General features: G+C 47.8%; 1 protein-coding gene and 1 pseudogene across 3 annotated transcripts; both read right to left on the bottom strand.

Annotated features, from left to right (window-relative positions):
- Positions 1-1,679: 1,679 nt before the first annotated feature.
- Positions 1,680-16,488, bottom strand: CX3CR1 (C-X3-C motif chemokine receptor 1). Of its 3 annotated transcripts, none has more exons than XM_032861149.1 (2): positions 16,394-16,488; positions 1,680-4,513 (listed from the first exon to the last, which is right to left on the bottom strand). In XM_032861149.1, the coding sequence occupies exon 2, from the start codon at positions 4,502-4,504 to the stop codon at positions 3,434-3,436; it is 1,071 nt and encodes a 356-aa protein (XP_032717040.1). In that variant the 5' UTR covers positions 4,505-4,513; positions 16,394-16,488; the 3' UTR covers positions 1,680-3,433. The 3 variants fall into 3 exon arrangements, with proteins under 3 accessions (XP_032717040.1, XP_032717039.1, XP_032717038.1); XM_032861148.1 differs by lacking the exon at positions 16,394-16,488 and adding an exon at positions 15,990-16,092; XM_032861147.1 differs by lacking the exon at positions 16,394-16,488 and adding an exon at positions 15,924-16,083.
- Positions 16,489-25,008: 8,520 nt separating this feature from the next.
- On the bottom strand, positions 25,009-25,173 carry LOC116869849 (annotated as a pseudogene).
- Positions 25,174-25,890: the final 717 nt, after the last annotated feature.

Here is a 25,890-nt window from a genome sequence, read left to right as displayed (position 1 = left end):
CTCAGAGGCAGGGGTTGGTCTGTATTTTTTTCCCAGCTTTACTGAGATATAATTGATATATGACATTGCATAAGTTTAAGGTGTACAATGTAGTGATTTTATATATGTATATGTTACAAAACGATTACCACAATAAGGTTAGTTTAGACATTTATCACCTTACATAGTTATAGTTTTGTGTGTGTCATCAGAATTTTTAAATCTACTCTCTTAGGAACTTTTAAATATACAATACAACATTGTTAACCACAGATAATAGAATTGGGCTCTATTTTTATCAAGATGAAAAAAAAAATCAGTAGATAGAGTGTCAAAGGATCTACCTCTTTCGTTAATTCCTTGTGTGATCTTGGGCAAGCCTCTGGCCCCATCTGGGTCTCCTGTCCCCCATTGACACCTACAATTCTGTGATTCTGGGACTAAGAGTCCCAGAGGCAAGAGCAAGATAGTATGCATTTCTTCGCTGGGAAAGTTTCAGCTGAAGGAGAGGGAGGAGGAGGAGAAGAAGAAGGAGAAGAAAAAGAGGAGAAGGAGGAGGACAAGGAGAAGGAGAAGGAGGAGAAGAGGGAAATATCCAAAAGTTGTCACCACCATTTATTTGATCTTGCTTTGCCAGGCCTGCATGGTGAGCCTTGTGAAGGCAATCTCACTAAATCCTCCAATAATCCTAGGTGGTAGGCACTACTTTTATTCTTATTTTTCAAATGAGGAAACTGAGCCTCAGAGGTGTCAAGTAACTGCCCAAGGTCACAGAGTTAATATGTTGGGACACAATCACAGATCTCTCTCTCTGCCTTTGGAGTCCATTTCTCTCTGCTTTGGGAAGCCTGGAACTCAGAAGCAGTAGTGGGTCTGATCCAGCTGTGCTCTTAGGATCGACTGTCTTTTTCAAATGTGCCTTCCTTTATTTAGCCACCAGCATCATTGCTATTTAGGGTTTTTCAATGAACTTTCCTATTTCCTCCTTACTTTGTCTTATTCAGCAAAATGACTGAATGTTTCTTATGATACAAATATAATTTCCATTTAGAAATGAAAGCACTTATCTCTCTACTTTTATTTTTTCAAGCCCAAAGAATCTTTTCCTCTTTTCTTGGGAGTCCAGAAATAAGCTAAAATTTATTTAAAATCTTATGATTCAACAGTTGCAATGAGGTTCAAGTGATAACGGAACAAACTTGTGGATAGCCTGAAAAGAATGTGCCCCTCTGTTAGTTGTTTGAGCCAATGTTCCAGAAGAGTCTTCCCACCCATTCTGCTCCTAATGCCTTTCAGTATTCACACACTTTTCTTACATCCTAAGATCCCAATGCTCTCATTCACCTCCTTTACATATGCCATTCCCTGAGCCTAGAATGCCATCCCCTCCATTGCCAGGAGGGCTCCTTACCCTTAAAGACTCAGGTCTGACTGCTCCTCTGTGACCAATTAATGCAAAGTATATTTATTTGTTTACTTCTCTGTTCTGCACCTGAATGTTAAATCAAGGCAGGCAGAGGCCTTACTCATCTTTGGAACCACTCTGTGCATATAATATATGCACAATAATGATTTCATAATAATTTTGTGTGTATGTGTCCAAAGCCAAACATTTCCTGTGCCTTCATCCCAGTGACCCCCATGATGAATAATCTATCCAAAGGAAATCATTGAAGAGGAGAAAGGGAATTACACAGATAGAAGTGCTGTGATATGTATTTGTTAAATATTGGGAACAAGTTTATCAAAGGATAATGGTGAGTAAATTACAGTACGTGATCTTGATGGAACATAATTCATTCTCTCATTTAAACCAACTTACTGACTTTGCCAAGAGGGTGTCAGAAATACAGCAATGAGTCAGTTGCCTTCAGTGAGTACACACCCTGACAGAGCCTTCTAAAGCCATCATTACAAAACTATACAGAAACGGAACTATTTGTGGCCTAATGTTAAGAGAAAAATAGCAGATTACAAAACAGTCTGTACATGATGCTTTCAACTCTAAACATGTGAAAGTGTGAACAAGTTCTGGGTGGACAAATGAAGGTATTGCATGCTTAGGTTACAGGTGACATTCTCTTCAGCATTACAATTGTTTTTCAAGCTCTAAAGTATTAGACCAACCCAGATGTCTACAGAAAAGGGGAGAAAGATGCTCCTGGGACCCTGGCTCTCCAGGTTGGCAGTGGCATGAATGATGGGGATTCTCTCCAGATGGGAAGGTGCTTGCCACAAGGCAATTGGAAAGGCACATTCAAGGCAGTCTGGAGTGCTGGGTCAGGGAAGACCATCAATTTATATATCCAGGACTGTCCATTGAGTGCCACTGTAGGAACCAGCCTCCTCTGTATCTGAGCTCCCTCGAATAACACAGCCAAGTCTCTGCCAACACTGCCCCTTAAGCACTGTGGCCAGATAGGGGGGAAAGCTGAAGTCTGGGAACCAGATAAGAGGAATGGGATCTGCAAGAATTGGTGGCTGGCTCCTCATGCTGGGAAGGATGCTCCCTATGTAAAAAGTACCCCTATCTCCATTCTGCAGATGAGGAAGCTGAAGCTGGGCTGTCTTCAAGCTACTTAGTGCGCCAAGTGTTGAGCTGGGATTGGAAGTCATCCCTTCTTAGTTTGGGCCAGGGTTATTTCTATTTATCTTCCTGGGCCTGGAAGCAGGTGATGATGCATATGGCTGGATGGAAGAGACCTGGCTGGCTGAGAGGAGGGATTCTTTCAGAAAGGGGAAAAAATGGGAAATCTGTTGGTGGGACTGCATGATGGAGGATCTCAAATTTGATGCAGTAGGCACTGGGCAACCATTGTAAGTTTGGGGGTATGATAGAAAGGGGTTTCAGGGAGAGGAGGTTGGCAATGTGTGCTGGCTGGTGTGATCAGTGAGGAGGTTGGCCCAGACACATAGGTTGATGGGCAGCTCTTGTTCTATCAGATCAAAAAAGCACCTAGCCCTCCAGCTTCTTGGAACGATGTCTCCCTGCACTTTTAACCATGAGACTGGAATGGAAGCTGCCATCTTATCTATTCTCCCCCCATGGATACAATCTGGTCTGGGGATGGACATCTGATTCAAACTTGGCCAATGAAAGCCTTTCCCTGGGAATTTTAACCTTGGGACCAGAGAGGGACGGGTCTCAGTGCCTCATTATTGGCTAAGCTGTGTCACCACTCAGAGATCTGAGAGCCAGAGAGAGGAAATTCTTGCTGGACTCAAGCCCTAGTTTCTACTTTGAGGGCACATCCACTCTCTTGCACAAGCCACCTTATGAATAATACTCCCCACCTCCTCTTTCATGAAGTTAGTCTGAGTTAAATTTTTATCATTTGTAAAGAAAAAGCCCTGGCATTTGCAGTTAGGGACATTCTTACATTCTCAAAAATGCTTTGGGGTTGTTTTGGGGCATTCAGTTCATCAAGAAATAAGGCTTTGGGTATTCATTCTTTCAGAGAAGGATGGACCCATCTCCGTCACTGGTGTGGTAAGTAAAATTGCTGCTCAAAATGCTTTCCCGCCTGCTCGTTTGTGATTCAGTCGGGGAGAAACTGATGTGGACAGGATGGCCACACAGGACAGCCAGACACTTCCGATATAAGTGGTTAAGGTATCTTCTGAACTTCTCTCCAGCAAATGCGTAGATAAATGGATTGAGGCAACAGTGGATAAACGCAATTGTCTCGGTCACACTGAGGGCCAACCTCAGATCCCTCTTCATGTCACAACTGGGAAAGAAGTCATAGAGATTAAGAGTCTCTAAGAAAATCATGATATTGTAGGGTGTCCAGAAGAGGAAAAACATGATGACCACCAGAAAGATCAGTTTGATGGCTTTGGCTTTCTTGTGGTTCTTACAGGAAAACAGTGTCAGCATGATTCTGAAGTAACAATAACTCATAATGAGCAGGGGGAGCAAGAAGCCAAGCAAATTTGCCTCCACATTGCGGAGCACAGGCCAGAGATCCTGCAGGACCTCAGGGTAGTCGCCGAGGCATTCATTTTCTCTTTGTTTTGTGAACATGAACTGAGGTGCTGCCACCAAGATGGCTGCCGCCCAGACCCCTAGGCTGATAGTGACGCCATGCTGCACGGTCCGGTTGTGCATGGAGTTGGCCGCTAGGACAATGGCCAGGTACCTATCAATGCTGATGATAGTGATAAAGAATATGCCTCCAAAAAAGCCAATGAAGAAGAAGGCGGTGGTGAGTTTGCACACAGCATTGTGAAGGCCTTGTTCACTTATTAGGTAGTGAGTCCAGAAGGGTAAGGTGGCTACAAAGAGCAGATCAGACAAGGCCAGGTTCAGGAGGTAAATGTCAGTGATACTCTTGGGCTTCTGGCTATTGGTGAGGGCAAACACCACCAGCAAATTTCCCAGCAGGCCGAAGGCAAAGACAAGGGAGTAGAGTATGGACAGGAAGACGGTCCCAAAGGCCACGATGTCCCCCATATCACAGGCTTCAGCAGACTCATCGTACTCAAAGTCTTCCAAAATTGATTCAGGGGAGTGTGTGGGCATGGTGAGGGCCTGGATCAGAAAGGAAAACAAATAACAGCATTAATTCTCAGAGAAACAAAGTTGGGATTCTCTCTGGTCCCACACATAAGCATACTGGAATAAACAAATATTGGTTGGATGCCTAATGAATAACACTTCCCAATGTCACACATGTCATCTTGTTTAATCTCCACAACAGACTCTTGATGGAGGCTGCAATAGATTTCTCTGACAGAAGAGGAAATCAGGTCTCTGAGAGATTCAGAGACTTGCCCAGACCTACACAGTGAATGGCTCAGCTAGCATTTGAATCTAGACCTTTTGAAGCTTGAGACAGATCTTTTCTCCTTTGATTTTCAAACAACTATCCAGAAGGTTGACCAGTGTGTGGATAACGGGAGAGAGGACTATGGGTATGGCTAAGAGGGAGTGAGATGGTAGGGGGTACAGCCATAATTCCCATGTCTAGTCCAAAGTTCCCTGAAACAATTCTCTACCTCCTCTACCCTCTGGATCCCAATTTCTCCTGCAGGAGACAGACTGAAGAGAGAGGTCTCAGACACTCTTCAGACACACAGAGCCCTGAGCAGACCTGTACCCAGAAGCCCCTCATCTTTGTTTTTGAGAGATCTTTCTCTTCCTCTTCCTCTTGGAACCAACAGGTCTTTCTCTTCCTTAAGGGATAAAACACAGAGTTGGACACTCTAGAGTGACCACCTGTTCTTGGTTTGCCCTGGACTTTCCTGATTTTAGCACCAAAAGTTGGAAACCCTTCAGTTCTAAGCAGACAGCCATGGATGACAATCCCACAAATTCAAATGAAGAGGAGTGTCGCCACTGCCTTCATAGGGCCTCTGCTGTTATGAAAGGACTGCCTGATCCTGTATGGACCTGTTGCACTGGGTCCAGGTGGCTAATTCACCCCATAATTACCAGCCCTGCACTCACTGTGGCCTAGTGATTCATAAGAATTTTGTTCTTTCAGGACAAAAATTAAAAGAGAAGACATTTCTGCACAGGTTGAGAAGTAACACTTGTCCCCTTCTCTCTTCAGCTCTTCAGCCAGGACTCGCTTGTCACTCCAGAGGCTACAAGGGCAACCCTTTCTGGCCCACTGGGGCCTCCTCCTCTTTCTTGTGATGCCACATACAGGCATCCCTGAGAACTCCCAAGTATGTTCAGAGCATACCTCCTGGTTGTCACTGCCTCCCTCCCCACCACAACTAAAAACAAAGTTCACACCTCTTTAACCAAGGGAGTTTCCACACCCCACTGCATCCTTTTCATAGTGGTTTTACCAAGACTGTGTCTCTGCCAAGGTGAGTATCCACCCTCCTAGCCAGGGCTTTGCTTCCCCCTTCCCAGCCTCTGCTTTGTGTTCTGGCCCATCTCTTCATCGTCCCCAGAGTCTTCCAGGAAGAAGTGGGTTAAGCCTTTCTGACCTGGGCGTCTCAGGCTGGGATGGAGTTCTCAACCCCCAGGGAGGGCGTATGCTTTCTTTGCCTTAAACTGCAATGCCCTTTTCTCAGAGATGAAACCCTGGCTGTGAACTTATCCAATAATATTTAGTTTACATAAAATGGCTGATGTACTGCCCCTTTTGAGATACACAATGTCAGTTTCAAGCTGAGATATAGGGAGACGGGGAAATTCCTACTCCATGCAGGTGCCTTATGGTAGCGGCACATCTTCCCAGACACACAGCTTTGTGAGAGTGGAAATTGTCAAGCCCTCAGGGATCATAAGTTCAGGAACCTAGAGCTACCATCCTCTTCCTCCTCCTATTTTCCCCAGTGAAAGAGCTGGCACAGTTGGCCTTGAAAGGAGGCCAAGGATAAGGAAGATTGTGTGGTATCTCAGTGCTCAGTGCTCAGGACTGTGCTCAGTCCTGTGGCTCAGGAACATTGTGCTGGTGCATTGGATTGATTTTGCCAAATCTGCATGACATAGGTTTAATTTCCACTCTGGGCACCATGCCTCATACACAGGGACCTCCTCTAAATCTTCCAGCATGTGTCCCTGGGTCACTGAGGAGGGAGAACAGACAGGTGGGCAGACTCGGGTCTCCTGAGGCTGAATCTCATGTCTGTTTCTCCAGCCAAGTGACCTTGGGTGAACTTGGAACCTCTGAGTCTGACGTTCCTTATCTGCAAGACTGCAGCTCATTCTCATGTCTGTGCTCAGTGCTGTTCTGAGGAACGCACCTGGCATGGTGTGTTACATATAGCAGGCACTTAATAAATGCAATTGGCAAGGAAGCAGAAGCACTTTAGACCTTTGCAATCATCCAGGTTTCCTGTGAACTCTTGTATTATTGCTCACTCCCACCCTAGGCATTGGTCTGTAAAGTTGGTTTTATTTTTTTTCCTGAAATAAAAAATATTTTCTTTTCAGCTTTTTTGGGGGATATGGGGGAAGAAGGGAGTAAAGAATACTTTTACTGAGTTTTCACTCAGCTGTCAGGTTCATTGCTAAACATATATTACTTATTTTGGGAAAAAATTCATTAATTGACTTGAAATTTTAAAAAGTAAACATACACAAAAATATAATGAGTTATATGAAAAATTAAAATAAATAAACAAGCAAATAGTTGAATATGATAACCAGCACATAGTGCATGCTCAATAAATGGTAGCCAACACGTAACAGTATACTTACCTTTAATTTATGGGCAAGTAGATGCACTCAGAGAGGGTGAGTAACTTGCTCAATGCCACACAGCTGTCATGTGGCAGGGCTGCCATTTGGGCCCACGTGTGGCCAGCCTATCTGCCCTGCCTGCTTGCAACTGGGAGTTCCTGAGGGAGGAACGGGATCTTCTTCAGCTCTGCAGATTAGTGTTTGACAGAGAGGGAGAGGCCTAGCACCAAGTAAATGCCACAGGAATATTTGCAGGAGGTTAAATACTGTCTCCTAAACTTTCATTCCCAATTGCTCTGTGGGAGGAATAGTGACAGTGGCCTTTTGATTGTCTAGTTCCCAGAGGTGCCCACAGGGCCCCTGAGTGTCCTTTCTGATCCTGGGCCAGGGACCCTTGTTTGAACTCCTGGTGCTTAGTGGACGCCTAGTGTGTTGAATAAAGGAATGAGTGAGTGAGCAAATGAATGAATAGAAGACATAGAGAAGCAGAAGTCACTTTGGCCACACTGCAGAGCCCTTGGAGACAAGCGCAGACCCACCAGCTCTCCAGGGTCAGAAAACACAGCTGCCCGTGACAAAACGCTCTTCCGTGCCAGTCAGGGCCCAGCTCTGCCTCACTGTGTGGCTGGGGGTGGCCCAGGCTTCTATGCAGTCTGAGCCCTCCACGAGTTTGAACCCAGCTTTGCTGGTTGAGAAGCCCAGAGCATGCGAGGGCACCATTTACAACAGAAACCTGATGTCCAGGAAGGACGTCACTGAATTATTCCACTGAACTTGACAGACTGATCAAGAGAAGGACCTTTTTAGGAAGGGTAGGCCTGAGCTTGGTGGTCCTCTTATTATTCCTGGATCCTCTGAGATGTCCCACGACTGGGAGACAAGCCTAATGATGGGGCCTCCTGGCAACAAACGGGAGCAGGGCCATTCCTCGACAGTGGGCTTCTGGGCAGGCTGAACAGCCACCCGCTATCTGATTGGCTGGACACAGGCATTCCTGGCCCCTGAGGACAGCAGGAACCAAGTGCAGGGATCCAAGGAGATAAGCCTTCTTTGCAAGGCCTCCTCACCCGGGTCTCCTACAGATGGGGCTGTGAGAGGAGAGATGCGTGCGGGACAAGCTAAATGGTGTTGAATTACAGGAGTCTGAGTTGAGCCCAGACGCAGAGCTCTGAGCGCATGTGTGCTGAGCCCAGACGCAGAGCTCTGTGCACACGTGTGTTTCATACTCCAGCAGAAACGACCCTGCTCTGTCAACTTGCTCGCTTGCCTCTGTCTCCGCTCCTTCTCTGCTTCCTCCGGCCCACTTCCTTTTCTCAGGTCTGCTCGTTTATTTTTCAACTGTTTTTGGGTCATCATTTACCCATTGTTTCCAATCAGCTTCCTTGTTCTCTACTTCCCCTTTCATTTATGTGGCCTGCATCCATTTTCCTCTTCTGTTCCACATCCTTTTCAGGCTGCTTCCCCCATCTTTTGGCTTCACATTCTGCTTACACTCTGCTAGACCCCGTGCATCTTTTCTTGTTTTGTGTTGGTTGGCTTTTCCTCCTTTGCTCTCTGCTTACGGCTTTTTAGAACCCTGAGTGAAGACCAGGTTTGAGGTTCTGTTGGTTTCTAACACCAAGAAAAGTTTTTCCTTTGCAAAGGAAATTAGAGGATGGTAAAGATTGCTTAAGCCCTGACTCCAACATTCTCCATGGGGGTGACACCATGCTGAGAATGTTCCAGAGTCTGAAGCTATCCTTGGCAAGTCCAGTGTGGAAGGGGAGGAGGCTGCCATCTCGGACACCCCGAGTGCCCCGCTCCGTACACAAGACCCTATTTCTTTCCCTCAACAGCCCTCCATGAGAATGGTTGCCCTTCCTGTATGACAGAACCAACAGCAGCTAGGAGAGTTCAGTATACTCGTCCAAGGAGCAACAGAGCCCGTATTTTAGCCCACATGAGCCTCTCCACAGAGCCACGCTCCAGGCACGACACCAGGCTCTTCCTCTTGGAGCAGAAGCCTGAAGCTTATTGCGGACCACTTCTCTAGATCTAGACTGGAGAAATAGTAGACTCAGTCCCCACTGAAGAAGATGAAGAAGAAGATGAAGAAGAAGAAGAAGATGACCCGTGATGCCAGCCTGAACACTTGTGCTGGGTTTCTCCCCTCTGGACTCACAACCCACAGGGCTGACCCTGGGGGGAAAGTCAGGTGTTTGGGAGATGAAGGGGGGAGATATTCACCTCTCCAGCCATGACTAAGGGGATCCTCACTGCCAGACCCCCAGAATATAGCTCTCATCAATGCTGGCAAAGAAAATTGGAATCCTTTTCTCCAGAGAAGAGGCTGAAAGCTGTAGGGCTGGCTAATATTCTGCCTTCAACTATATGGTGACGCATACCCTTCTCATGATGAGCACTGAGTAATGAACATAATTGTTGAATCACTATCTGGTACACCGGACACTCATACAACACTGCATGGTAGCCATAGTGGAATTAAAATAAAAAGTTAACAAGAAACAGGGCAGGGTGATGCTGTTCTGAGCCATGCGCTTCACAGGGGCCCCACATCCCACTGACGGCTCAGAGACCTTGGGCAGCTCACTCTGACTCTGCCTCAGTTTCCTCATAGGTAATATGAAAGCATCGGACCAGACTGTCCCTAAGGGCCCAGCCAGCTCTGGCACGCTTACATTTTCAACAAGAACCAAACAGAAGGAAATAGTCTCCAAGCACAACACAAGTCCTGTGTCAGTGAGAGTGTGGCCTAGCATCAAGGGAAGTGACTGCTCATGAACATGAAACTTCTGGGCTCACAGCCTGCCAGCATCCAGGGGGTTTCTGTTCGGAGACAGAGAGCTGGGGCAGTTGATTCTGGTCCCGACAATGCTTGAGCTTTGCCTTGTCCTAGATAGGAGGCTTTTGGGTCTGAGCCCAAGCCCACAACCCCCGCTGTTTGGGCGCGGGAGTCTTACCAGGTCCTGACGGTTTTCCCATGTATAAGGACAGCTATCTTTCTGAGGCACCCTGTGGGATGCAGGGAGAGGTGAGGAAGAGAAGGGGAAGGAGAGGCAGGTTCAGGGGCCCCGAACTGCACACAGAGGAGCTCTAAAGGGCCATTTACACCTAGGAGCCCCTCCCCTGTAGAAGTGACCCGAGTGGCTCTCTCTGCGTCAGCAAGCAGCCCACCTGAGACAACGTGGCCTCACCCACCCACCAGTGTTTGCACCCGCCAAATGGAAACCCCAAGTCAAGACCAGCAGTGGGAGAAAACAGCTCTGAGGCTGCTCGGTGAGCCAGCCCCTCACCCAAGCCTCCATGGGTCTGGGTTTGATACGCCTACCTCTTGTTTCCTCTTCTAAGTACACTAGGCTATTCACTTATCTCTGACACACTGTGAAATTCTGAAGGGAAATACTTTAGGATTTTAAATTAATTATTAACTAAGCCAATATCTGTTATGTATCTTTTTTTAAAAAAGATTTTATTTATTTATTTGACAGAGGGAGAGAGATCACAAGTAGACAGAGAGGCAGGCAGAGAGAGAAGGGGAAGCAGGCTCCCCGCTGAGCAGAGAGCCCGATGTGGGGCTCCATCCCAGGACCCCGGGATCATGACCTGAGCTGAAGGCAGAGGCTTAACCCACTGAGCCACCCAGGTGCCCCTCTCTTATGTATCTTAACCATATGCTTGTATAAAGACAAATAAAAATTGGGCGCCTTTGAAAAGTAAACATCAAGAATTAGGGCCCATGGGGCTGGCTCAGTCCCTTAAGCGGCTGACTTCAGCTCAGGTCATGATCTCGGGGGCCCTGGGTTTGAGCTCCATGTCGGGCTCCCTGCTCAGTGGGGAATCTGCTTCTCCCTCTCCCCTCCCCTTGCTTATGCTCTCTCTCTCTCTCTCAAATAAATAAAATCTTAAAAAAAAAAAAAAAGAATTAGCGCCCCTGTCACCCAGCTTCTGTGGAAGGGTAGGAGACTAACTGGAGTAGGTGCTTTGCTCCAAGTTGCAAAGATACTTCTTATCATGAAGATATGAGTCTATTTCTTCTCTGGATGAAGCTAGTCAGCTAGCACAGATGGTCATCCCAGTTCCCATGGTAAAGTTAGGATGACTGTGTGTGACTGTCGAGTTCTCTCATGTGAGGACTAGGTATGTGTCTCTCATGTTATAGATTGTATCTGCTTGGCTGTACAAAAAGGTGAGATTTTTTTTTTTTTTTACCCCATCTCTGCAATCTCTTAGCAGATTGCCTGAGATGTGCACCACATTCTGGCTTCATACCTCATTAATAATAAAAGTGTTTTCCTTCTCTATTATCTCTGTGAGAATCTTTTCTGGATTGGAGATCTTATTTTTAATTTTATTTCCCCAACACTAGGCACTGTGCCCCATTTGGTGGAGGTAAGAATGGCTAAGATACAGTCTCCAAGTTGCTGATAATGTGTAGTAGCAGAATATAAGAAAAGTTAGGGGAAACCGAAGGATTGGATCATTTCAGCTGAGTCTTAAAGCTGGGGGGATCTTCCAGATAGACAGATGTGGTGGTGGGAAGCAGGGGTGGGGGTATTGAAGCCAAAGGCACTGAGAGTCTGAACACAGGGACGTATCCCAGGACCAGGGCTCCGCAAAGGGAGTGAGAGGGAATATACTAGAAACAGACAGAAGTGAGGATGGTGGGATTAGAAGCAGCCGGCATGCTCCTGGAGTCTTCACAGAAGTCAAGTTTAGTCTGTGTGGAGGGTTCAGGAAAAGATGCAGAGAAATGACTGAGAAGGCAGAAGAGAGGTGAACAGAGGGTCCTCAGATTCCACGCTAAGAAACTGTAGGAAAATTATAAGACTTTGAAAGAGGGGGGAAATTACTGCCCTGTGCTAGTGCCCTGGCTAGCACACCCTTCAGAGCTACCTCCCCCTTTCATTGTTTGGCCAATACACAGCCCTGTAAGTTTGGGAGACTGATAGCAATGCGATGATCTTGTTTGCAGAAATAGGAACTGTCTGGTGGAAACGTGCCTGATAACTACCTGCGGTTAGGTACCAGTTTTGCCTGTGTCTGTACATTTCTAGAAGTTTCACATCCATGCCGGGGTCTGCTCATTGGGGTCTGCTCATTGCCATTGCTGAATAGGCAGGCACCGTGTGAACGTTCCACGGTCATCTCCTCCACTGTCGACGCACCCCTGGGTAGCCTCCAGCGTGGAGCCGCTGTGGACAGCACCGTCATGAACATTTGTACATGTGCATCTACATCTCCCACAGCATGCGATGCATTTTTAAAATGCAGATCCAAAAGCAGACCTACTGTGTGAATCCATGCCTCTGATGGTCAAAAACAGGCAACAATAATGCATATTGTTTAGGGATGCGTATCTAGGTGGTGGAAGTCTAAGGATGGGAGGGCAGTCAGGAAGGGACATAAGGGAGACTGCTGGGGGCCAGCCTGGGTCTCTCCTGTAGCCTGGCTGGTAGTTCGGTGGGAAGTTGATTTATAAGGTGTTAACCTGCACACTGTTCTTTGAGTGTGCTGTATTTTCATAGTGAGCATAGGTTTAAGGAAAAGGACAAAGAGGGCCTGCAAATTTTTTTTTTTTAATATTTAAAGATGGGTGCCTGGGTGGCTCAGTCAGTTGATTTTGGCTCAGGTCATGATCTTGGGGTTGTGAGATTGAGACCCACATCAGGCTCTGCTCTCAGTGCGGAGTCTCTTTCTCTCAAATAAAAATAAGTAAGTAAGTAAATAAATAAATAAATAAAGTCCTTGGGGTGCCTGGGTGGCTCAGTGGGTTAAGCCTCTGCCTTCAGCTCAGGTCATGATCTAGGGTCCTGGGATGGAGCCCCGCATCACGCTCTCTGCTCAGCAGGGAGCCTGCTTCCCTTCCTCTCTCTCTGCCTGCCTCTCTGCCTGTTTGTGATCTCTGTCTGTCAAATAAATGGATAAAATCTTTAAAAATAAATAAATAAATAAAATCTTTAAAAATATATATTTATAGAGATGTGCTATAGGTTTTCCTCCCTGCAAAGATACATAACCCAATAGAGTTGCTCTTTGGTCAGATCAGAGGAGGGGGTGGTTGAGGCCCAACTGTGGCACCCCCTGGGATAACCAGGGCATTCTGAGTCTCCACCGAGGGCAGGGAGGATCAGGACTCAGCTGGAAGCCCCAGCTTTGGCACTGCTGGGCAGCCGGTAAGGCAAGTCCTGGGAATCCCTGGACTGTGCTGCTGGGAATCTGAGCAAGTTCCCAGAAAAGCCAGTGGAGACCTGGCCTTGTGCCACTGTGGGCTCTACCTCCTCATAACAGTGACCCGTTGTGGGACAGCAGGAGATCCCGTCCCTGTCCAGCTCCACCGCTGTGGGTGCTGACTCTGGCCATCTTCAAGGGGGAAATCTTGGGGCCTGAGTAAAACAGGGGTAGCCAAGGACTCTGTTCCAGGTCAGAGGTCAGGCCGGGGATGGGGTAGCTGAATGTCCCAGACCCTGAGAAGGGAGGTCTTTGAGGCCAGCACCATACCTGATATTGCTGCCTTTCCACAGCCCGGTCAGGGTGGGAATGAGGGGTCTCCTGGAAGGGGGTGGGGTAGGGAATGGAAGTTGGTTCTGACCTGGCTGGGGTCTGGCATACCCCTTCTCCCTGCCCCTCAGAACCTCATTTGAACGTCATTAGCAGTCTTAAGGCGCACAAACCTGATCTTCAGCTTCCCACAATGACAACACATATTGTTTACTGAGCACCAAATATGGCCAGACAGTGTGGTCAGAACTATACACACCTTGTCCTTAATACTCACAGATACAAAACCTATACCCATCACTTGGCTTCAGCGATGATCAACTCATGGCCAGTATTCATGTTAAAGCAGTACCTGAGGCTTACCAAGGCAAGGGCAGAGCCAGAGCTTCATTATAAGCCAAGCTGCCTCTCCCACCCACAGAGAAAGTGACAATTGTGGAGCCTGGCTTCAGGGATGGTCGGCATGTGGCTGACACGCAGTTGGAGCTCCCTTCTGGGGGTATGAGCAAGACCCACATCCTGCCCGGCTCTTGAAACGTGTGAAATGAAGCCAAGCTAAGAGACAAGCAAAGGGTGTAAATCCAAACCTGTGCACGTACACATGAATACGCGCACATGCACACACTCACACAGGGCTGCCCCGTTGTCACCTGGCTCCTCTTACAGAGCCCAGTCCCCTCCCAGGCACTCCCAGGCATGGGCTGAGCTGCCCCTATGCAACCCTGGAAGCCCGCAGAAGCTTCGTGGGCTTTCTTTCTTTCTTTCCTTTTGTCCTTTCTTGTTTTTTCCCTTCCTTCCTTCTCTTTCTTTTCTTCCTTCCTTTCTTTTCTTTTCCTTCCTTCCTCCCTCCCTCCCTCCCTTCCTTCCTTCCTTTACTTTCTTTCTCTTCTGATTCTATTTATTTATTTGAGAGAGGAGAGAGAGAGCACACTGAGCAGGGGCAGGAACAGATGGGGAGGGAGAGGGACAAGCAGACTGCGCTGAGTTTGGAGCCCAACGCTAGGCTGGATCTCAGCATCCTGAGATATGACCTGGGTCCAAACCAAGAGTCAGAGGCTCAAGCGACTGAGCCCTGGGTGGGGAGGCATCAGGGGAAACTTTCTAGTCTGTTTCTCATACAATCCAGTCTTCTTTTCTCCTTTAGGTTCAACTTTTCTACCGTGAGTTTTCTACTTGAAGTATTTGAAAAAGAAAATAACCTTTTTGGGGGGAGAGGAAATCCTAAAACTCCCTGGCCTTTCTCTGAGTGCAGCTGAGAACCTACGGAGCAGAGACCGCAGAATCTGTGAGGCCGAGATGGCCAGATAAAGGTCAAGCAAGGAGAAATGACAGGTCTCATCAGTCCTCTCCTGGGACTGCCATGTAGTTCCTCCTCTGGTGCACCCACGAGTGCACACCATTTCTGAGCATGTGTCTGCTCAGAATCCCTGAGACTGTTTTCCCACAACACAAACCCTCTGAGCCTGAGTCCTCACAATGATTATAACAGCATATATTAATAGTGAACATCGAATTTGTGTTGGCAATTTATTCATTAAAATAGTTGTCATTGTAAATGCAATAGGTGCTCTTTATAAAAAGTGTAGGTGGCACCCAAAAATACCCAACAACAACAACAACAACAACAACAAAGGGAAAAAGAGAAACAACACAGAAGCAAACGATCTACCATCCAACGTCCCAGAGTCAAACACAGCTGGCTTTCACCCGTTCCCGTGCGATCACTCTGCATGTTTTTATATTTATATCAAGTGTAATTATATTTATATGTAAGATGGAAGTGCTATATTAAACATTTTTTATTATAAAAATTTCAAACATACACAAAAGCAGAGAGCACCCCCAGGCACGCCCCACAGAGCTCCAATTAGCGGCTCATGGTCACGATTTCATCTATTCCCCACCCCGTGCTCTGCTAGATTATTTCAAAATAAATCCAGGTGTCGTACCATTTCACCCACAAACAGGTAAGTGTGAGTCTCCAAAAGGATAAGAACTCTTTTTAAACAAAATAATAACTTTGTTACTATTTCTCACTTTAAGAAGTTACAAAATCCTCACTCTCACCTATATCCAATTTTAAATGATGCTTCTTTCAGGTAATACCTACCCATGAGCAGTTCTCCATGCCCCTAACATGTAATCACCAATATTTCTAAAGGTATTTTGCATCGAAAAATCACCGATGGTCTCATCACCCGCTGCCTGCCACTCCTCAAGCCCCTTGGACGTTAGGCTGCAACAGCTTTGGGAAAATGGTCTCTCTTAGCATGGAAAGCAAACCAGCATCCATACCCGCCATGACCTCTGGCCACCATGCCCCGCCCCGCGAGCCCACAGGTGCTGGCAAGTTGTCTGTTCCTACCTGGGCAGGGCCTGGGAAGGAAACCTCCGGACGTGACAATCAACCACTCGGTCCCAAGGTCCCTGCCTCTGTCACAGAGTATTTCCTTTTCCCTCCCTCTGAGGGCATCTTTATTTGCAAAGTTAGCCAATAGTAGCGGTTTCCTGTGAGGTAGACTATCTTTAGATGTTGCCGCAGGCAGGCTCAGAACCTCCCAGGCTGAAGGCCAGCTGATGGCAGGAGGGTTTAAACTCACAAGCCTGGAGGACAGAGCTGGAGGCAGACCCACCAGGCAAGCAACAATGTGGAGGCTGTGTTATTTGCCCCCTTTGGGGGAGGGCAGAGAATAGTGTAGTTCTCAGGAGCCACTAACACCCACTGAACCTCAGTTTTCCCACCTGTAAAAAGGGGTCCACAGCACTCACCAGGCTGCACTGGGGTGCACAGTAAATGAACTGCAGCTTCTCTCTTCAGAGGACATATTTGGGAGCTTACTAGAAATGCAGCACCTCAGCCCCGCCACTGAATGAGACCCTGCATTTTGATGAAATTCTTAGGAAATTGATCAGTGCATGGATTTTGAGAAGGCTTGGCACAAAAAGGCTTTAGTGAGTACCTGGCACCTGGTAGGAGCTTCCAAATTTTTTACTCCTCACCTTCTTCCTCCAGGGCGTTTAGCACCTCCCTCTACCCTGTGGTCAAGCCTAAGGTATATGTTTCCAGGGCAAACTGGTGCAGGCTCGTTCCCCACTGTCTCCCACAGCCCGTGCTACTACGGCTGGATGGGGAGCAGCTGGACCCGACTCTTCTAGGCCAAGCTCCTGCTCCTGGCCCTGGCAGGCCTGCTGCCCCTCTGCAGCCCAAACCTCCACCACCACGGCCTCACTGACTTCCCACCGCTTCCTTACCCACCTGGCTCCCCTACAAGGCAAACACTACTGATGGCCCCCTCCGCTGGGGCCCACCCTGGGTCTAGCACCCCCAGCACACCTTTATTAAAGGGTCAGGGACCCCTCTAAGGCCCTCCTGGCTCCCTGCTGCCTGTCTTGCAGCCTGCGCGCCAGCACCCCTGTCGTCCTCATAGCTGTGTCAAAGCAGGCAGGGCTGTCCTGTGTGCTCCCCACCTGGCCTCCTCTGTCCTGGTGGCCAGGACAGAGCTGTGAGTGGGACTGCAGTGGCCCAGGCTGGGTGACCTGCTGGCGTTAGAGGAAGTCTGCAGCCGGTTTCCCTTCCTTGTTTCCCTCTGGCCAGGAGCCTGTAGTACCCCTCCCCCATGCCTGCCCTTCCTCATCTCTACCCCACAGCCACCTGTCCCAGGGCCCACCCAGGGGGGCCAGCTGCTTCAGCCTCCCTTTGCCTGCCTGAGACTCCCCTCCTGCTTCTCTGAATACTCCTCTCTGGGATCCTGCCAAGACTCTCTCTCTTCCAGTCACACAGTCTTCCTGGACAACCTCGTCCACTGCACGTCATTGACCACCTCTCTGTTCTGATTCCCTGTCTCCAGCCAGGGCCTGAATAACCTCCAGTGCCCATCTGTGTCCTTCACACTTCTTGCCCTTTACCCCATTGACCATTCTCCTCCATCTGGAAGCCAGAGAGCGCTTTCCCAAGTGCAAATGCCTGCCTAAACCCTCCGGAGTTTCCCCTCACTGTGAGTTTCAGTCCCAGGTTTGTAAGTGTGGCCTTGGCATGATCCCACCCCTTTGGATGTCCTAACCTATTATAACCACCCCACCCCCCACCCCAAGTGCATGTGTGGGCTGCTCTTCCCTTCCGACCTTACCAGGCTGGGGGACCTGGCTTTGATTTCACTTCCTTGATGCTAACAGGCTTTTGCTGCCCTGTAGGAGCTGGTGGCAGAAAGGACTGTGACTCGCAGCCCAACGAGTGGCATGCTTGTGCCGGTTCCCTGGCCTCCCAAATTCCAGAGGGACGTGCATGGTGACCCAGATGGACGCTTGCACACGAAGGAGGTTGCATGATGAGAGAGGAACCGTGAGCTTGAGGAGCACACCATTTTATAGCCGGCAGTGAGCAAGCCTGCTCAATGGCCCTGACTGAGGGAGACATGACCTTGTCCCTCAAGCTGCAGACACCACCCTGAGAAATGGGCCAAGGAAAGGGCAGCTGGGGCTCTGCATTCTCGGTGTCCTCTGAGAGCTGGGAGATCAACAACCTTCCCACTCAGGCCACACCTCTGCCGACCTCTGAAAAGGCCCCTCAGGCTCTACCCTGGGGACCTCCTCTCCCTGGACCCCTGTTCCTCCCTCCCCAGTGCTCCCATGCTGTGCTGCCTTGGGCCCGTCTTCATCTCTCACTTTCACAGCCCCTTGGCTTCACCCTTTGTCTGAGCTGTTCCTTGTGAAGGGTAACAGCACACGAGCACCAAATATGCTGCATGGCTATATCCATTATTGTGAGCTGTAGGTCCTCTAGAAGTAGCAAATACAGGGGGAGGCATTCTCTGACCTCTCCCTATCTGCCTCAAGACAGAGCCTCTCAAAGGAGCTTGGTTGTCACAGATCTTTCCCCCAGGAGCTTCAAGAACCAGGGATCATTGACATTTGTCACAAGAGAAGGAACTGTAAGTCCCCACCACACCCAGACACACTTGGTCACAAACCAACATACCTCCCATCTGTTCTTCTAAGGACCTGTTCCTTTTCCTACTAATCACTTACTCTCTCAGAAGAACAACCCCTACCCTTTCCTTAGGAAGCTGGTATTTAAGTCTAAATTCTAAGCCACTCTGAGGAGACACTCATTTTTCTCTGCCTACCTCCCATGTATATACAACACATATGTGTTAATAACCTTTTTGTGTTTCTTTTGGCAATCTGTCTTTTATGACAACAGCCTCAGCCTAGAACTCAGAAGGGTAGAGGGAAAATTATTTTTCTTCCCTGACAGTTTCTGGTGACCCAGATGGGATCTCTGAGACACCTTACAGATGGGATTCTGGGAACACCAGCAAAAGCCAGTGAAGGATAAGAATTATTTGTCCTCCCCATACTTGCTTGTACGTTCTTGTCACCCTCGGTTTCTCTTCCAGTTGAGATGGTAACTGCCTACCTACTGTAGCTTGATTTCTGTTGGGTGGAGGGGGAAGAGGTGCTGGGTGGGCTTCCAGGTAAGAGAAGCCGTGGGGATGGTGGGGACAGCCTGGCAGTGATGGGCACAGACACACAGACACACAAGGTAGGCGAGGACTGGAGACTTGGTTTGAATAAAGCTCTGTGGGAGAGACCCGGCAAAAGGAAATGAGGATACAATTATGCCTTGAAGGCCAGGCTAAGATGTTCCTACTTCATGCTACAGGCTGAGGGGTGGCTTTGGGGATAAGCACAGCAAACCTTTACACAGAATAGCAGACGTGCTAGGCAGCGAGCTAAGTCCTCTGTGCACATGAACTCACGTAACCCAGTGACCCAGAAGCACCTGTGACACACGTGAGGACACTGAGGGGAGGAGAGGTGACGAAACTTGTCCAAGGCCACAAAGCTCATAAGTGGCAGAGCCAGGATCGTATTTAGCCTTTAGGTTTCCTGGTCTGTGCCATGTATCCTCGGGGGAGGGGCAGCAGGGGGGTGGCGGGGTGACATCGTTTCCCAGGGGGTGACCATTGATTCTTGCGCTTTGTGTCTACTGTGCAGATACACACACAGTCCATAAACAGATAGCATATCTGTGTTGTAAAAATCTCATGAGAGGTGCTTAAGAATACAATGTGTAAAAAGACCTCCGCGGAGGACGATCATGGAAACAGGTTGAGAAACTGTTGTCTCTGCTCTTAATCAGACCACAGAGCTGTGTCTCGTGCTTAAAACCTGGGGTCAGGGAGTAACTGGACAAAAGCGACATCTTCAGAAAAACACACCAGTGGTTGAGTGGACGTAAGGGGAAGCTGCTGGAGTAGAAGGGAAGGAGCAGAGGCATGTCAGGTGCTCCTTCGTGCTGGGCACTGGGCTGCGTACATGGCCCGTGAGGTCTCCTTTTGATCTTCATCTTCATGTTTTCAGATGAGGAAATGAGACAGGAGCAGTGAGTCCTCGGCCACCAGGGGGAAAAGGGCCGGAGCAGGACTGGAACTTCCTGATTCTGAATGCAAGCAGGGAGAGGGCCTTCGAGGGGGTGGACGGCAGGGGAGGGTGACTTGGCTAATGGAGAGTGCACAGAATCGGTGAAAGATCTGGCCGATTTACGAACAATGAGCAGCCGAGCAGCTGGGGGTCATTTTGCAGCCAAGAAGTCAGTATCATTATACAAGAAGGTTTCAGAAGCAGGAGGAGGTTCCTAGTTCTTCTTACCCCCAAAGAGAAGAAGGACCAGATGTAGAAAATTGCGAAGGTAAAAAGAAGTAAAACTAAACAAAAGAAATGCTATTTACTTGTTCCCTCTGCCTTAATGTTTACATTTTAACACCACTGGTTGCAATTTCTTAGGCTTATTTCATAATTTCTGCTTAACAGGGACAAAAACATTCCTCTCTGGTGCAAAGGTAATGACCTAGCCAAGAGCTCCAGGAGCATTTTGGATAAAATATTTTTAGACATCATTAAATTATTTTCTTGGAAATATTAAAAAATTCCACTCTGCTCCCTCCAAACATGGTGTGTTCCCAGCCATGTAAGACTTATTAATGGAGAATAATGGAAATGAACAAATGAACTGCCAACTTGAGTTATAAAAATATTTCCATGTTAATCCTTTGAACTACATAAGGAATTCAAATTAATTCCTAGGTGTCTTTATATTGCTTTCTGATGTTCTGGAGGGTCTGCTTTAGGGAAAAAAATACAATAGCTGCCTTTCACAGGCAATGCTCTTAAACAGTTTTTTCATTGCTGCTGTTGGGATGGTCTAGGGCTCAACATCCAGGGGCAATAAAGTAGAGCTCCTGGGTCCCCATCATTGACCACCTATTGAAAATAAGCTGTTGGGATGCCTGGGTGGCTCAGTTGGTTAGGCATTTGTCTGCTTTCCGGGCAGGTCATGATCCCGGGGTCCAGGGATGCCACTCAGTGGGGAGCCTGCTTCTCCCTCTCCTTCTGCCTGCTGCTCCCTCTGCTTGCTCGCTCTCTCCCTCTCCCTGTCAAATAAATAAATAAAACCTTAAAAAAAAAAAAAGCTGCGAGGTCAGCCAGTTGCCTGTGTATATGCTCATCTACAGGGTGAGATTGTAGGTGGCTTCAGTGATTCTAGTAGTGGTGGGTAAACTCATATATCCAGGAGGATCTTCTTTATTTCGAGCACTGTCATTCAAAACATAACAAAAACTTCATAGTGAAGTACAAAGGCAGAGGGGCAAATCCAGTGGTAGCCTTGCACTAGTCTGCATCAGGTCCCCTTGACCCTAAGAAACTGATGGCAGGGTGTTATGGGGTCATGGTGTGCTGCGGGGGCTGGAGTGGGTACTGTTTAATGTCAGACTGTAATTGGACCACAAAACAGAAAGTGGGGTTTGGCGTCCGGCGCACCCAGATTAGCCCCTGATGAACTTCCTCGGTCGGATGGACTTCAACCAAGATTTTGGGCACCTCAGATATGCTTTTTAATCCTTTAGGACCAAAAACATCACCTGAAGTGACTGACACGTGCATCAAAGGTACATTATAAGGTACAAAGATAGCAAAGCCTGTGAAAGAAATGTTTGACCATCCAGTTTCATCACAGGCAGAGCATCTGAAATTAACAGCCATTGGCAGCACCTGTCATTGCAAACTGGGACAGTGTGAAGTTGTAGCTGTGATCATACGTGAATACGGGCAGCCAGATTGCGGGGTTTCTGCACAACAATCCTCTTGTTACAGTGAGATGCTTTCTTCCTAGGGACTTTTGTAGGCTTTTATTCTTTTATAGCAAAAAAAAATTTTTGTTATAATAGATCAATCTCTATTTTACTCAGAGCCACCTTCTGTGGCTCTCCGTTCTGTAACAGTATGTCAATACTCATTTCTGCTTCAACCAGCGACCCAAAGCATCAGTTCTGAGTAAATCCCAGTTACATTTCAATCCACCTTTGCACGTAACGAAGGCTTGGGCTTGCATGTGCCCTTAGAGGACATTTATTGGACTGTTGGCTATCTTGTAGGGATGTTGATAGGTCCTCAAGTGACAGCTGGCAAGAAGGGCGCACTTGGTGTCCAGGGAGCCATGGTGAGTCACTTTACTCAGTTGGAACACTTCTTGGTAATGGAATCTGCAGTACCACTTCGGCTTAAACCAAGACACTGCTGACGCCAGGATTCCTTCAAAGGCTTCAGCATTCTACTTGGTGACTACACCTCAGACTGTTTCCGAACAGTGAGCATTTTCGTTTCTGACGAATTCAGAATATCCTCAAATCTGAACTGGCCCCATGGAGGCATATCTTTAAGTCCTTTGAGTGGATTAAACAGAAAAGTCACTTCAAATCCCCTTTTCAAAAGCGTTTTTGGGGCGCCTGGGTGGCTCCGTTGGTTAAGCATCTGCCTTTGGCTCAGGTCATGATCCCTGGGTCCTGGGCCCGAGTCCCGCATCAGGCTCCCCTCGCAGTGAGGATCCTGCTTCTTCTCCCTCTGCCTGCTGCTCCCCTGCTTGTGCCCTCTCTGTCTCTGACAAATAAATAAATAAGAAATATTTTTAAAAAATGTTTTTGATCAATGACCAAGATTTTGTAAACCTAAAATGTCAAGTCAATTTAACCTGCTTGGAAAAGACGCTGAGGAAGCCAGTACATGTCCAGCAGCTTAAGTGTACGTCTGGGTTCTGCAAAGGAGCCAGCACTGGCTGAAATCGTACTTCCAGCAGCATAACTATAAATCCTGGATTATGACATTTCTCCATATGGAGCATTTAAGATGCAGATTCGCAACATTTTTTTATATTCCAAAGCTCACGTGTGTGTGTGTGTGTGTGTGTGTGTGTGTGTGTATTAGTGTGCTTTTTAAAAGTAAATTAAATCCATCTGTGATTCATCTGTGAAAATGTGTCCGAGAAAGATACATACTTGTATGATCTCACTTACCTGTGGAATCTAAAAATATCAAATTCAGAGAAACAGAGTGCAGAACAGTGTTTACCAGGAGGTGAGGGGTGAGGGAAATGGGGTGATATGGCTCAGAGGGTACAAACTTTCAGTTGTAAGATGAATAAGTTCATCTACAGCATGGTAACCATAGTTAACAAGACCGGGTCATATGCTTGAAAGTTGCTTCTTAATGTTCCATCGTAACAACAATAAATTACCTAACCTTACTGTGGTAAGTATTTTGCAATAGATGTGTGTATCACCTCATCACATTGTACACCTTAGATTTATACCATGTCGCATGTCAATATCTCAATGAAGCCAGAAAAAATATTGGAAAATTTTTTATTTTTTAAAGAATGTATTTATTTATTTGAGAGAGTGAGAGAGAGCATGCGTGAGAGAGCATAAGCATGGGGAGCGGCAGAGGGAGAGGGAGAAGCAGGCTCCCCACTGAGCAGGGAGCCCTATGCGGGGCTCTACCCCAGGACCCAGAGATCATGACTTGAGCCAAAGGCAGCCGCTTAACCAACTGAGCCACCCAGGTGCCCCTGGAATTTTTTTAAAAAAGAAAATGTTGGGGCACCTGGGTGGCTCAGTTGGCTGGGCATCTGCCTTCGGCTGGAATCATGATCTGAGTCCAGGGATCCAGCCCCGAGTCAAACTCTCTGCTCAGCGGGGAGTCTGTTTCTCCTTCTGCCCCTCACCCTGCTAGTGCTAACTCTCTCTCACTCTCTCTCTCAAATGAATACATAAAATCTTTTAAAAAAAATGTGTGTTTTTCCTCTCTAGGAGTCTCCTTTGCATTGAATTATTTCTCAGTCTCAGTAGGAGGAGGCAGAAGTCCTAAAAGATCATTGCAAACTAAAACAGAAGTGCCCTTTTATTCCCAAACAAGTAATCATTTGCATGTTAACTGTTCAGCAGTCATTGGCAAGCCCTCTGTTCTGCATCACGCTTTTGTTCACAGGCTGTCTGCCATCTGCCTGACTCTGCTTGCTCATTCACTCGTCAGGTATGTATTGAGCCATAGCTCGTACTCGGGGCTGGTTGCTTGCAAAACAAAGATGAATGGGGCAGCCTTCCACTCTCCGAGCCTGCAAAAGTGACAGCTCAGGGAATGTAACAGGCAGGGGTCAGGATGTAAGAGTGGTCTGTCTTGCCTCTGCCCAGCCAGCTCTGTTGCTCCCTTCCCCGCAGCCCCACCTTCCCGCAGCGCTCCCCAGGGTCACGAGCATCGGGTTGCGCTGCCCACATCAGCAGACACGGTCCAGCGTCGGGGACAACTTTGGTCTGCAGGACTCTTCCGAGTTCACTGGCTTTATTTGAAGCTCCTGGCTTTGTGGACCAAAATATCTGTTGCAGCTGAGTTTCCTGGGAAGGAGTGGTATGTGCGGATGACACTGGGAGCCTTTGGATTACGCTTTTATGTAGAACCTGCAGACCTACGGTTATGTGGAGTCACGTGGTGCTGGTTCAAAGGCTGACCCTGCCACTCTCAAGCTGTGTGGCCTTGGTCAAGTTATTTCTCTGAGCCTGACTTGTCCCACTGGGAAAGTCAAGATAATGAAACCCACATGGAGGGTGGGATGAGGATTAGCAACCACACAGGTTGAGTAACTCGCATGGTGTGTGGCACATGGTGGGAGATGATCAATGATTATTCAATGCAAGGAGGTCCCTAATGGGGTCATGGGTCCTAGAAATCTGCATGCTGGGGACACGCAGAGCAAGAAATAATCTCTTCCCAAGAGGTCTTGGTGGATGCATGCACCCCATGGGGACATGCCAGCAGACGGACCAACCTGTTCAGAGGGTCAAGAGGGTTAAAAACCTCACACAGGCGAAGCCATTCAATGTGCCCCCCTCTCCTCGGGTCTCCAGGGCTTTGTTGATACGTAGCTGTCTGTCCCCTTAGAAGTCCTGTCCATCCCATAATGCTCTCTTGGCAAGGATTTCTGAGTGACAGTGACTCTTCTAAGTCTCAGACAGTCTTCTCCCGGTCCTCCCCCAAATGACCCTTGCACTGTGCTTAGAGAAAATTAAAGTGCAAGTGTTAATGCACTGAATGTTTGAATCCCTCCAGAATTCGTGTTAAAGCCCTAACGTCTAATGTGACTGTATTTGGAGAGATTATATTTAAACTGATAAGAACAGATAACACACTTGATCTTAGTAAAAAGGCCGAGAAGCAATGGAGAGATGATATTTAAGGAGGTAATTAAGGTTCAGTGAGATCATGAGTCCACACTCATTGATCCTGGATCCAATAAGAACAGTGTCCATACAAGAAGGGGAAGAGACACCAGGGATGTGCCTGTCAAGAACAGACCATGTGAGGGCACAGCACAAAGGTGGTCATTGACACTGGAGAAACCAACCCCGCCAACACCTTGATCTTGGACTTCCAGCCTCCAGAAATGTAAGAAATAAATTCTGTTGATTAAACCACCTAGTCTGTGATATTTTGTTTTGGGAGCCCTAGTGGACAAATACCCCAAGTTTGATGCCAATCAGAACGCAACTCCTTCTCAGTGTTTACAGACAGAAGCCCAGGAGCAACAGCGAGGGAGGACACACACCAAGGGAACCAGGGAGCAGCTCCATAAGGCACACTTGGGAAGGACATCAAGGATCTGGGCCCTGCTGGATGAGGCTCAGGAGGGACTCAGGAGACAGGGTCAGTTCTGGGTCAGATGCTGGGAGGACACAGAGGCATTCGGTGACTAGCTATTTTATGAAATTTCACCTGGAAGGAGGGGGATTGGAATTGGCCAAGAGTCTTTACTGGTAAAGAGGTGGTGTTTACTGATATTGGCCAGGGATGAGGGGTGTTTTGGTAATTTTGCAGCTCTGGGGTAGCCTTGTCTGAGCATCTTGATGTTCAAGGGGAACTTCATGGTCAGGCCACTG

The sequence above is a fragment of the Lontra canadensis genome, unplaced genomic scaffold (assembly GCF_010015895.1).
Source record: "Lontra canadensis isolate GAN:19392208 unplaced genomic scaffold, GSC_riverotter_1.0 scaffold20, whole genome shotgun sequence".
NCBI classification, from domain to species: Eukaryota; Metazoa; Chordata; class Mammalia; order Carnivora; family Mustelidae; genus Lontra; species Lontra canadensis.
The sequence above is the reverse complement of the archived record's forward strand: the minus strand, read 5'-3'. Positions and strand labels throughout refer to the sequence as shown.